General features: G+C 56.5%; 1 protein-coding gene across 6 annotated transcripts in view; it reads right to left on the reverse strand.

Moving 5' to 3' along the window:
- Positions 1–382: 382 nt before the first annotated feature.
- The window catches only part of MAST3 (microtubule associated serine/threonine kinase 3), a 30345-nt gene continuing 17854 nt past the window's right edge, over positions 383–12873 (reverse strand). For 4 of the 6 annotated variants that reach the window (XM_066566171.1, XM_066566174.1, XM_066566169.1 and 1 more), the window contains 22 exons: positions 12168–12325; positions 10832–10907; positions 9811–10020; positions 9627–9728; positions 8969–9101; positions 8413–8480; positions 8004–8089; positions 7668–7876; positions 7238–7376; positions 6899–7031; positions 6623–6788; positions 6294–6395; positions 5937–6059; positions 5540–5649; positions 5251–5396; positions 4461–4681; positions 4150–4350; positions 3840–4066; positions 3635–3757; positions 3379–3515; positions 2961–3145; positions 383–2854 (listed from right to left, as the gene is read on the reverse strand). In XM_066566171.1, coding sequence (XP_066422268.1) covers positions 1851–2854; positions 2961–3145; positions 3379–3515; positions 3635–3757; positions 3840–4066; positions 4150–4350; positions 4461–4681; positions 5251–5396; positions 5540–5649; positions 5937–6059; positions 6294–6395; positions 6623–6788; positions 6899–7031; positions 7238–7376; positions 7668–7876; positions 8004–8089; positions 8413–8480; positions 8969–9101; positions 9627–9728; positions 9811–10020; positions 10832–10907; positions 12168–12325 — 4059 coding nt within the window. In that variant the 3' untranslated portion in view covers positions 383–1850. The remainder of the gene's footprint in view (positions 2855–2960; positions 3146–3378; positions 3516–3634; positions 3758–3839; positions 4067–4149; positions 4351–4460; positions 4682–5250; positions 5397–5539; positions 5650–5936; positions 6060–6293; positions 6396–6622; positions 6789–6898; positions 7032–7237; positions 7377–7667; positions 7877–8003; positions 8090–8412; positions 8481–8968; positions 9102–9626; positions 9729–9810; positions 10021–10831; positions 10908–12167; positions 12326–12873) is intronic. The other 2 variants (XM_066566170.1, XM_066566175.1) reach the window with 2 other exon arrangements.

Raw genomic sequence — 12873 nt, forward strand, 5'->3', positions numbered from 1 at the left:
CACCGGGGACTGCACGGGGCAGAGCACGGGGCATGGATTTGGGAATGGGGCAGGGATTTGGGAATGGGGCATACCTGGAGTGGGGCAGGGATTTGGGAATGGGGCAGGGATTTGGGAGTGGGGCATACCTGGAGTGGGACGTTGCACCAAGCACGGGGCACTGCCCTGGGCACAGGTCACTGGGGTGTGGGACAGTGCTCCGGGCACCGGCACCACACCGGGACCCGGTACCGGAGCCAGGCTGGGTGCAGCCATCCCAGTGCCACTGCAGGGCCACCTCCCCTCCCCTCCCAGCTGTGCTGGCACCCCGTTCACCCCCTGCCATCACCCCCAGAGCGGGCACTCGCTGCCCTGCACTCTCCAGTGCCACTGGACACCACACTCAGCGCAAGGGACAACTTTAATCCAACATAAAACTTCCCGAAGGTACGAACAGAGCCGGGCGCTGGGCAGGAACACACAGTCCCCTTGGCTTTTAAGACATTTCCCACTTAAAAAAATCCTCTTCCCACCTTACCCACTCGGCCAGTGTGCAGCCAAGCCCCCCCATGCCACCGTGCCAGTGGGCAGGGGGTGCCCAGTGTCTCCCCAAAACCCCGCTGCCTTCCCAAGACCTTCCTAGAGAGTGGAGGGAGAAGCAAAGGAAACACGGAGCAGCTCTGGTTGCTCATTCTGGGGGGGTTTAACAGCACCAGTTGAACGGGAGAAGCGGAGAGATACGGAGCCTGGCACAAACCACACGTGCACAAAAGAATCCAACACGCAGCCCAAAAATCCACCGGGGTAACGGTGACACCTGATGGCAGCGGGGTTGGCAAACCAGGGATGTCCCCCTGTCACCAAACCACGGCAGGGGAGGGGAAGCCAGAACATGCATCAACAAATGGAAACGTTTATAGCCCAGGTAGAAATGGGGGAGAAATGCTGGGTTGAGCTGTCGTTTGTTGGATAAAGAGCAACGAGGGGGGAAAGAAAGGGGTGAAATTCCCAAATTACAAGTGAAGCAGCACAGGTGCTCACTGAGTTGGGGCAATTGAAAAAAAAAAAATTAAATTGGGATTTTGTAGGTGTCTGTGCACTGACCCACCAACATCATGGGATTTTGTGGGATTTTTGAAAGAGCAAAAACCGACCCTAAAAATCCCATTAATATTCCCATCTGGGGGATGTCTCAGTTTTCCCCACCTGGAAGGGCCAATGGAGCCAGGTGGCTATAAAATCTCCAAATAAAATAATTAAACCCTTTCTATACCTCCTATAAGCTTATAAAATGATCCATATGCTCATCATCTGATGATCCATACGCAAAGAATATCCCCCCCTCTGCATCCCGGCATTTCGGGGATGTTGCTGTGGATTTGGGGTTTTATTTTAATTTTAAATATTAGAGTTATGGGGTTCTTAGGAGATCTGGGGTTTCCAGCTAGAATTGGAGTTTAAAAGTAGGGAAAAGCGAGTGGGTTAGAAAACAGTGGGCTGGGAGACGCACGGGAAAGGCTGGGACTCCCAGAGCTGGGTTGGCCCCTGCGACAGTCCTGCACTGCCCGTTTAGCTTATAAAAAGTAATAAATTAATTAAGGAATATTTGCATCGAGTCCTTTCTGTACACAGAGGTTGGGGCCCAGCTGGGGAAACGCCGCTGCCGGAAAAGCTCCTGCGTCTCTATAAAAATATGAGCATCTTTCAGGGAGTACAAAAAGCCTTCCAGGGGGGCGAAGTGCCGGGGCACAGCCGGCCCGGCCAGGGTCCAGAGTGGCTCCGGGGACATTTTTCTCATGGATTTGCCGCACAGAACGGGGTGCTGGGGATGCTGCAAGGAGCCTGAACCATCCCTGGTGCCTGCATGGGGCTCAGGCGTGCTTGGCCCCGCTCCACACGCCCCGGGGAGCCGGGAGATGAGCCCCTGTTGGCTCCTGGCCCTGTGCTGGCACCTGCCAGTGGCCGGGTGACCCCTGCCCGCAGTTCCGCTGCTGCTGGGAGCCACGGTCCCGGTGCTCACACCCATCCCACCACGGCAAGGAGATGCTGCTGTTGGGCTGCTCCGTGCTGCTGATGGGGTAGGAGCCCTGGCACTCCCACTCGGCCACCGCCGGCTCCTGCTCGTCGCTCTCCGAGCCCTGCACCGCGATCTGCGGCACCGTGCCGGGCTTCGGCTTCGGTGGCAGCTCTGCAGCAGCCGTGCCCTGCCCTTCCTCGCTCTTGCCACCATCTTCACCTCCTGCCGCCGTCTCCTGCTCGTCAAAGCTCACTTCTTGAACCGCCTCTTGCTTCTTGAAGGAGTCCCTGCGCTCCGACAGGTTCAGGCGCCGCATCACCACCATCTCCTGGTCCCGCTCGTGCCGCTCTGCCAGCCGGGAGCTGCCGGGGTGGTACCCGTGCTCCCCGGGGTATGGCAGCGTGTCTCCCTCGGCGATGGCCTCCCCATCCAGCGAGGACATCTCCAGCCCCAGCTTGCGGCCGCTGGTTTTCTTCTCGGCCAGGATGGTGACGATCTTCTCGGCCGACTGGACGCGCTTGAGCAGGGGGGAGCGGGGGCAGTCGGCGCTGCGGGGCCGGGAGCTCTGCCGGACGATGGTGGGGGGGGACAGGGTCTTGCCCTGGAAGGAATGGGGGGTTTTGGGGTACCCGTGGAGCGGAGATGGGGAGCGCTGCGGGGAAGGCGGGCGCTGGGCCGAGGAAGGGGTGCAGGCCAGGGGAGAGGGGGGGATGCTGCTGGTGGATTTGCGTCGTCCCACTTTGTAGCGTGGCCCACCCAGTTTGGGGGCCAGCCCGTGCAGGGAGCTGGGGCGCACGTGGCCGGCGGGTGACGTTGGGGTGCTGGAGGAGGGAGAGGTGCTCTGAGGGGACACAGCATCTGCCGTACAAAGAGAAAAGGTCACTGTAGGGCTGGAGGGACGCGGCCTCCCCGAGGGACACGCAGCATCCTGCCCTGCCCCGAGCCAATATCCCCCCTGGGGTACCTGAGGGCAGGTCGGGAGCGGGGCTGCGGCACGGCGTGGTGGGACCTGGGGACAGGCTGTGCGTGGGGGACTCCGGGAGGCTCTCGCTGGAGGACAGAGAGTGATGGAGACCGGAGGAGAAGCTGCGGCTGGTGTGCAGGACCGACGACTGCTTGGAGATCTTCTTGAAAAGGGATTTTCTCCTGCTGAGGGGACAGGAATAACTCTGGCTTCTCCTTAAAGATGTTCATCTCAAGTCTGCTGACCTTGTGGCAGCAGGATCAGACTCCAATGGACATCCCAGTATGGCAGATCCAGAGCATCCAACCCAGTGCTGGCAGGACCAGACCCCAATGGACACCCTGATATGGCAGATCCACAGATTCCCCCAGTACCCCACACACTGGGACAAATGCCATTTTATCCCAGTTTTACCTACCTGTCTTGGCCATCCCTTTTCCTGCTTTTTTTACTCCTCCGTGCCATCCTTGTCTTGGAGCTGTTTTTCCTTGCAGGACCGATCTTAATGGAGGTGTTTTCCAGGGCAGTGGTCCGCAGGGCCACTTTATTCCCACTCTGATGGATGGAAAACAAATCTTTGCAGCACCACGTCTGAGCCAGCTCCTGCCTCAGCTGCCAGCAAAGGCAATGATGAATTGATGTCCTGGGAGAGCAGAGTGGCTCTGGTCACCCACCTTCAGCAGCAGCTCCACAACATCCCGATGGACCAAACCCAGCACGGACTCTCCGTTCACGTGTGTGATGAGATCTCCCGCCCTCAGCCCGGCCTCCTGCGCAGGGCTCCCCTCCTCCACGCTCTGCAACACAAACAGAGCGGTTTTATTTGGATCCCAGCTCCCTCCTGGGGTTTAAAGCACCTCTAGACCCCAGGGCACATACCCAGACCATGTGGTGGACGGTGTAGACGTCGCTGTCGCCCATGTAGACGCGGATGGCTCTCAAGGTGAAGCCGTACTTCTTCCCCGAGCTGTGGATGATGATGGGCGGCCGCAGGCTGGCGATGGCCAGGGAGGAGTCTCGGCTCGGGGAGGAGTCCCGGGAAGAGGGGTTGGACGAGAGGGAGTGAGGGGAGATGGGGCTCATCAGGGCACTGCCACCAAAGTCATCTGCAAGCAGAAGGAGCCACCTCAGTCTGGCAAAGCCATGTGGCAGTGGCCATCCAGCAGGGTAAATCACCCAGCACACAGACCTGAGGTGATGATGAGGGACAGGGCTGAGACAGAGGCAGATTTGGGCACACGGCTGCCCAGGGAGGCTCTCTGCCTGTCCGGCACGTCCTTCTGGGTGCTCAGCCGACGGCCCCCGCTGGGCTCCAGGCTCCGCGGAGTCGAGTTCTTGGTGCCAGTGCTGTTGCTCCGCAGGCGGATGCGGTTCAGGCTGACCAGATCGGCTGCACAGAGGGGAGGAGGGAGGGTTTGGGGACGTGGAGAAGCCACCCCATGCCCTGCAGCACCCTGGTTGTCCCCAGAGATCCCCACACTGTGCCCACAGCCTACGCACCGGATAATGCCGACTGCTTCACCGCGCCGCCGGTCCCCGCGTCCGAGTCTCCCACCACAAACTTGGGTCTCTCTGGCTTGGATGCCACACAAGGGCTCTCATCCTCCGAGGAGAAGGCAAACTTGGGCATGGTGTCCAGGCTGAGGGTGCTGGGCAGCGCCGTGGGGCTGCGGCTCCGCTCGTGGCGGGAGGTGGAGCTGCCGGACGTCCAGGAGCGCAGGCTGCGTGGGAAGAGCAGGAGGGCTCAGGACAAGCCACGGTGGGCAAGGCAGATGGCACTGAGCCACTGCAGCACCCCCAGGACACATCCCACTGACCCCTCAGGAATAACACAAACCCTTCAGTGCCATAACAAACCCGCGGTGTCAACACAAACCCTTGGTCCCGGCACAAACCCTCAGTGTTGGTAGAAACCCTTGGTCCTGACACAAACCCTCAGTGTTGGCACAAACTCTTGGTCCTGACACAAACCCTCAGTGTTGGTGCAAACTCTTGGTCCTGACACAGATCCTCAGTGTTGGTGCAAACCCTCAGTGTTGGTAAAAACCTTTGGTCCTGACACAAACCCTCAGTGTTGGCACAAACTCTTGGTCCTGACACAAACCCTCAGTGTTGGTAAAAACCCTTGGTCCTGACACAAACCCTCAGTGTTGGCACAAACCCTCAATGTTGGTGCAAACACTTGGTCCTGACACAAACCCTCAGTGTTGGTACAAACTCTTGGTGCTGGCACAAGCCCTGGGCACTGTCAGGAGCCCACACCAGCAGTGCAGCCCCCCTGGCCACGCACCGGGGCTCGGTGCCCGCTGGCCTGGTCCTGTCCTCATCCCCCGAGTGCCGGTCCCACCGCTCCTCCTTGTCATCGCAGTGACTCCGGTCAGAGGAGGAGAGGCTCAGGGTGGAGTTGACCGCCAGGAATTCTGAGCTGCTGTACACCTGAGAGGGAGAGCAGCCATCAGCAAGGAGCAGAAATTTGGGAGTTTGAGTGCTGTGGTGTCAGCCAAGACGGCGATGCTCGGCACAGCCACGCTGTTTGTGGTGCCAAAGCATTTTGGGTGCTGCAGGAGGGGCTGGAGCACCTTGCTGAAGCGGTGGGAGCAGGAGGAGAACTGCCCAATCTCCACTGATGATTCCTCATCATTGGTTTCTTCATCCTCTGAGTCCAAGTGACGATACCTCTCAGAGCGAGCTGAAAGCAAGAGCCAGAGGGGAAGGGATGTCACCCTGCCTGCAGCACCGCATCCTGCCTGCAGCAGGGCCCCAAAGGGTCACAGCCCAGCCCCAAGTCCCAGGGGAGTTTTGGGGGACAAAGCAGGTAAGGGTGAGCAGCCTGGAAAGAGCATTGTATCTGTTTTGTGATTTGGGTTGTAAAGCGACCAGCTTCACCCAGGAGATTTTCATGCCCCGTGGGAGCATCCAAAGTGCAGCTGGGATAATGGATTGGCAGAGGTGGAAGAGGGATGGATTTGGCCTCACTGTCAAAGTAGCTGGTGTCATCCTCCGACTCCAGCTGGGGGATGAACTCAGCCTTCTGCCTCAGCAGCCCGTTCCAGTCCAGATGGAGGAAGAAGGAGTGGTGCTTCACCTCGTGTGCCCCTCCTGCCAGGCAGAGAAACCCATGTCAGGGGCATGCGGCAGGATCCAGGGTGCTCCCACTCCCACCCCAAACAGCACAGTCTGCCCTCCACACAGAGCAAACAGCTTAAAAAAGATGGACAGGAGCCCTGTGCAGCCTCCTCTGAGCACCCTCAGCATGGTAGGACATGCTTTGGACTCAAAGCCATACAAATTTGATGGGAATCAAGGTGCCCCTGAGGGGGCTGCTGTGCTCACCAGTGCCCAGGCGCTCGAGGGGACACTGCCTCAGCAACCGTGTGATCAGGTCCTGGGCATCTGCAGGGAGAGCCTCGTCCCCTTCTGGCCACATAATTTCATCTGCAAGGAAAAAGGAAAAGGGGATTGGGGTGGCTGGAAGGGTTTGGACACTTCTGAGCAACAGGAAAGTCTCCCAGGAGCTGCAGCAGGGGAAGGGCTCTCCCAAAGTGGGAAGTCAAAGCTTGAGGAGCCTCCTCAGTGTGCAGTGAGGGTGACAGGAAGGAGTGGAGCTTCCCACATGTTACAGGATGAGCCTTGGCTGCTGGGAGCACAAACGTGGCACTCACCACTGATGACCTGCCCGAAGAGCTCCTCGGGGGTGTCTCCGAAGAAGGGGACGCAGCCCACCAGGAACTCGTAGAGGATGATGCCCATGGCCCACCAGTCCACGGGCTTCCCATAGCCCTGGATGAGGATGACTTCAGGGGCAATGTACTCCGGAGTGCCACACACCTGTGTGGGAAGCAGGGGCTGACACCTCTGCAGTGACCTTTGCAACAAATCCCGGGCTTATCTGGGACCCCAGGGGTGGCAGGTCAGCCACGGGGAGCAGGACCTTGTACCTGCTTGTCCATGAACTCCCGCGTGTCCTTCTCCATGTGCCCTTCGTAGAGGTTCGTGGTCATGTTCATCAGGCCAATCTTTGACAGACCAAAGTCTGTCAGCTTTATGTGGCCCATGGAGGTGATGAGCAAACTGCAGGAGAAGACAGACACCCCACAATGCTGCTGGTTGCTCCTGGGGAGACCTGAGATGGACCGGCCTCACCTCAAGGCCTCTGGTCCTGATTTAACAGCACAGAACCAGTCTCTGGGGAACAAAACCCATTCTGCCCTTCCCTCTTGGCTTTCCCTTCCCCATTGAAAGCCCCACCCTTGCTCAGACCTGACCCACAGGCTCACTTGTCAGGTTTGAGGTCCCGGTGGACGATGCCGTAGTTGTGGAGATACTCCAGGGCAAGAACGGTCTCAGCAAAGTACATCTTGGCCATGTCCACGGGCAGGGGGCCCATGTTCTTCAGCAACGTGGCACAGTCCCCCCCTGTGGGAACACGGGGGGCTCAGGGAAGGCAGCAAGCTCAGCAGGACCAGCAGGCTCCCAGCCAGCCCCTCTGAGCAGCTGATCCCCAGGCATGGGGCACAAATGCTCTCCTAGGTGACCACGGTCACCACCTTCATCAAGGAGATCAGGACCATAAAATCATCTCCCTGTGCTTCCCTCAGCTCCCTGGAGCAAAGCAGAGCAGGAGATGTCCAGGTGATGTCCTTGATGCTCAGGCTTTGATATCCTCCCCTCCTCCCTGCACCATCCAGCCCCAAGCTCTGCTCTCACCTTCCACGTATTCCATGACCATGCAGAGGTGTCGCTTGGTCTCGAAGGAGCAGAACATGCTGACCACGAAGGGGTTCTCAGCAAAGGTGAGGATGTCCCTCTCCACGAACACCTGCTGGATCTGGTTCCTCAGGATGAGGTTCTGCTTGTTGATTTTCTTCAGGGCGAAGCGCTGCCGCGTCTCCCTGTGCCTCACCAGGTACACGGCCCTGGAGGAACGGCTGGACCTCAACACAAATCCTCCAGCACTGACCACCCACACCGTGGGGCATGGACAAAGAAGGGCTTTGGAGTCATTTACAGATGGAGACAACTGATAGAAACTCCCCAACTCACCCGTAAGCCCCGTTGCTGATCAGCTTGATGGTCTCGAAGTCCCCCTCGCAGGGTTTCCTCCGTGGCACAGGGATTGAAGGTTGGCTCTGAGGAACACACAGGTTTTTAAGGAAGGAGGAATTCACCCAGCACCATCATGTACCACCTCCAAAAGCTTCTTTCTGCCAGAGCCCTCTCCAGTCACAAACCCCAAAGCAGAAGCCTGAGATGCTCTGCAGATCAAGAGCCCACTCTGAGCTCTGTCCACTCAAGAAGCCCAGTGAGATCCTCCCCTTGAGTGCATCACCCCTGGGGACAATCCAAAATGAACAGCTCCCAGCCTAGGACAGCTGCCAGGAGCTCTGGTGTGGGGTGAGGTGGGAGGAAGCTGGAGGCAGCAGGTGGGACAGGCAGGTGGGACCACGCTCACCTCACAGGTGTCATCATTCTCCGGTGTGATGGTGTTCCCGCTGTCAAAGTGATCCAGCTGCCCCATTTCTGCAGATCACAGGGATGGTTTTCACTTTCCTCATGCTCAACACCCACCAGAGTCACCCCCTGCCCAACCACTCTGCCCCCAAACCCAGAGACGCCGTGGGGATTTGGCCACATGCTTTGCTTGAGATATCCTATGGAGAAATTCAGGTCATGACGTTAAGAGGTTCAACACGAGGTTAAACATTTATATAATTCTTTTTTTTTTTATAGTCATTCCTGCATTCTCCAGGGATTATGATTCCCCCCCAGGGCCATGGATTAAGTGTTTTTGAGCTTAATCTGCTTTGCTGAACGTGTTGGAAGCAATAATAAGGGATGTGGGCTGGCCAGAAGGACTTGGCCATTGTCCTGGTCCTGCTGTGACCTCCCTGCCATGACACCAGCTCAGCCCTGCAGGGCTCCCTGACACCTCCCAGTGCTCAGTTGTGATCACCAGTGGCCAAACTGGGAGTCCACACCCTACTGCAGACCTCAGAGTGCTTCCCTACCCTCCAGTGGGTCCTTGACGAGCCCCAGTTGGCTGATGATGTATCTGGGAATATCAGTCTTTATTCCCTGTCCAACTTTGGCATGTCCTTCTGCAGCTTCCAGGAGATGGTAAAACTCCTCTGGGTCGAACTCCTGGATGGGGAAATCCAAGCACAGTTGAGGAGAGAGATTTTGCAAAGTTAAATTTTCACTCCAAGCCTTGCAGGTGACACCTGTGACTGGGGACAGGCCATGGATGCATCATTCCCTCGTCATTCCCCAGGTCAAGGGTGATGGGGAAAAAAAAATGCAGCTCTGTAGTGAGTTGGCCTTGGAAGGAAAACTAAGGGAGATAAAAATTTCATCAGAACCACAGCATAAGGTCACTGCTTTAGAAATTCAGCAAATCAACCAAAAAAACCCAAAAAAACCTCAACAACAACAACAAAAAACAACAACAACAAAAAAAACAACCCTGAAAACCACAGAGTCACAGAATGTTTTGGGCTGGAAGGGACCTTAAAGATCAGGGACACCTTCCACCATCTCAGGTTGCTCCAAACCCCATCCAACCTGGCCTTGGACACTTCCAGAGATCCAGGGGCATCCTGGAGGCTTTGCCTCCTCTCTGGGCTGGCACAGACCATGAAAGACAAGACAGAAACTTCCATGTCTCACCAGGCACTCCAGAAGTCGGGCAGGCCGGGAGATGATGATCAGCAGCTTCCTCACCAGCTGATCAATGAACTTCACCTCCTCGCTCTCAGAGCGCTCCTGAGCCTGTCGGGAATGGAGACAGAAGCCAGGTGTCTCTTGGTGGCCTCACGAGGTGGCACCAGGCAGGGAACTGCCCCGTACTCACGTCTCGGAGCATCTTCTCCAGTTTCTCCTGCAGCTCCATGAAGTAGCGGGAGGTGATGAGAGCTCCCTGGGACTTGGCCAGGCAGTCCCGGGCCAGCTCGATGATCTGGTGGTGGATGAAGCCCAGCACCCCATCAGCCAGGGGCAGGGTGCTGCTCGGGGAGAAGTTTGTGATGGTGTCCTGCAGGCGCTCCTCCATCTGGGCTGTGGCCTGCAAGGTGGAGAGGATGGTGATGGCCAGGAACACACATCCCCATGCCATGGGTTTGGCCAGGATCTCATCCTACCTCCTGGACTCTGTTTGGCAAGCCAGGATCTCAACCCACCACCTCATGCACTGGATTTTATCAGTCAGGATCTCACCCTACCACCTCCTGCAGTTGATTTGACCATCCAGGATCTCATCCTACCTCCTGGACTGTGTTTGGCAAGCCAGGATCTCACCCACCACCTCATGCACTGGATTTTATCAGTCAGGATCTCACCCTACCACCTCCTGCGTTTGATTTGACCATCCAGGATCTCATCCTACCTCCTGGACTGTTTGGCAAGCCAGGATCTCAACCCACCACCTCATGCACTGGGTTTTATCACTTTGGATCTCACCCTACCGCCTCATGCACTGGGTTTTATCACCTCCTGTACTGGATTTTATCAGTCAGGATCTCACCCTACCACCTCCTGCAGTTGATTTGACCATCCAGGATCTCATCCTCCCTCCTGCACTGGCTCTGGCCATCCAGAATCTCATCCCACCACCTCCTGCAGCTCAAATGTCCACATACACATCAAGGCCCCCCACCTGGGAACCAGCTTCCAACAGCCTGCAAAAGCTCCACCAAAGTCTCCAGAGCCCTCTGCCTGCTTGTGTGGGTAACAAACCACAGGTTTGTTGTGTCTCCAGTGTCCCCAACACCCTCCATGATCTACCCATGCATTCCACACTCCCACAGGGAGGAGAAGGTGCTGCCAGGATGCCATGGAGGCACCAACACGCTCATCCCCAACGTCCTGGCTGTTACCTTTGGGAACCTCTCCTTGTAGACATGGTTCATCATCACCACCTCATTGTCAAACGTTCCACTCGTCCGTCCAGGGCTGCAGGGGGAGGAGAAGGAGGGTTAGGAGGATCAGGCCATTCACATCTGTGCAAATGGTCACTGCCCCTGGAGAGCAATGTGGTCCCTTCTCCTAAATCCTGGTTCCAAGTGGTGAAAACTCATCCAAGTGGAGCCAGCAGCCTTGGGCCAGCGCTCCCAGCAGCATCCCAGACACTGGAGGTCCCTGGGATGTGGTCTAGGGAGGCTTAACCCTGATCACACAAGTCAGTTGGAAATCCAGAACTGAGAGGTTCTGGATGTTCCATCATCCCCTCAGCTTTGAAGAACGAGCTCATCTTTCCCTTCCTCTGCATCCCACAATTTCTTGCCATCGTTGCCATTTTTGCAGCTCACCAGCAAACAAGAAACCCAACCAAACCTCGTGGTGGACACAGTAACCTTCATTAAACACAGTTTTCCTCCTTCCCTCACCCAACACTGCCCCTCCCAGGGCTCTGCCTGGTGATCCAGTTATGCAAAGCAAGTCACAGGAGCAGCCAGCAACTCATTAACCACTATAAAATAATAAATGTTGTGATTAAAACCAGCCCCAGCCCTGCCCCAGCCTTTGCTGTGCCAACTGCAGAACTGGCATCTCCTGGGTGAAAATCTCACCACCTACAAACCCCTGTCAGATAATTAATCTGATTTTAATGAAATTTCAGCCAGCAACACGCAGGGCTGTGGCTCTGCCTCTGGTAGCAAAGAGGGTCAGGAGATTTTTCAGAGGGGAAAAAAAGGATTTAACCAAATTTAACCAAAAAAACCAATTTAACAAAAAAAAAAAAAATTCAAAATTATACTAATTCAGAGGGACAGGGTTTACATTTTCCATTTCAGGGGAGGCTCCTGCCTTCCTCAACAGACACCTGTGTTTCAAACCAAGCCAGCCTTGTCCTAGGAGCTCTGTCCCACCTGAAGCTGCGGGACCGTGGGCGCAGATAACTCAGATATCTGATATGATTATTCAGATATTCAGATATGATAATTCAGAGGGGTGGGGTTTACATTTTCCATTTCAGGGGAGGCTCCCGCCTTCCTCAACAGACACCTTTGCTTCAAACCAAGCCAGCCTTGTCCTAGGAGCTCTGTCCTACCCGAGGCTGTGGGATCGTGGGTGCAGATAATTCGGATATTCAGATATGATAATTCAGAGGGGCGGGGTTTACATTTTCCATTTCAGGGGAGGCTCCTGCCTTCCTCAACAGACACCTTTGTTTCAAAGCAAGCCAGCCTTGTTCTGGGAGCTGTGTCCCACCTGAGGCTGCGGGACCGTGGGCGCAGGCAGGGCGAGTGCCTGCCCTCCTCGTCCGTGACGCTCTCCGTACTGCGGAAATGCTTAGAAAGGAAATGCAGCTCGTCGGGGGTGGGCTGGTACGGCAGCTGGTGCAGGCGCTCCTGGGAGGATGAAGATGACTGGGGACAGAGAGAGAGACAGGGAGGAAGGAGATCAGTGATGGGGCTGTGCTTCCTGGAAGTGAGAGAGTCCATGAGGGAAATGTCCCTTTAGGAGGTTGGAAGCACGGACAGGCAGCGTGGGGCGGGTTTGGGGGTGTGCAGTGGGGACAGGAGCAGGCTGGGGAGGTCTGCACTGCTCACTGCCAGCCCAAAATCCTCCATTCTCCCACTCAAAGCTCCACAGAGCCCCATCCCTTGCCAATCCAGCATCCCAGGCAGCTCAGTCCTGTCACACCCAGGGATGCTGTAACCCCAGGATTGCTCTGATATCCTGGGATGCTGTAACCCCAGGAACACTGCAACCCTAGGACACAGTAAATCCCAGGGATGCTCTGAGGCCCAGGGATGCTGTAACCCCAGGGATGTTCCAATGCCTAGGGATGCTCTGATATCCTGGAATACTATAACCCCAAGAACATTGTAACCCTAGGATGCTGTAACTCCTAGGGATGCTCTGATATCCTGGGATACTGTAACCCCAGGAACACTGCAACCCTAGGACACAG

This window comes from Molothrus aeneus, chromosome 27 (genome assembly GCF_037042795.1).
Source record: "Molothrus aeneus isolate 106 chromosome 27, BPBGC_Maene_1.0, whole genome shotgun sequence".
NCBI classification, from domain to species: Eukaryota; Metazoa; Chordata; class Aves; order Passeriformes; family Icteridae; genus Molothrus; species Molothrus aeneus.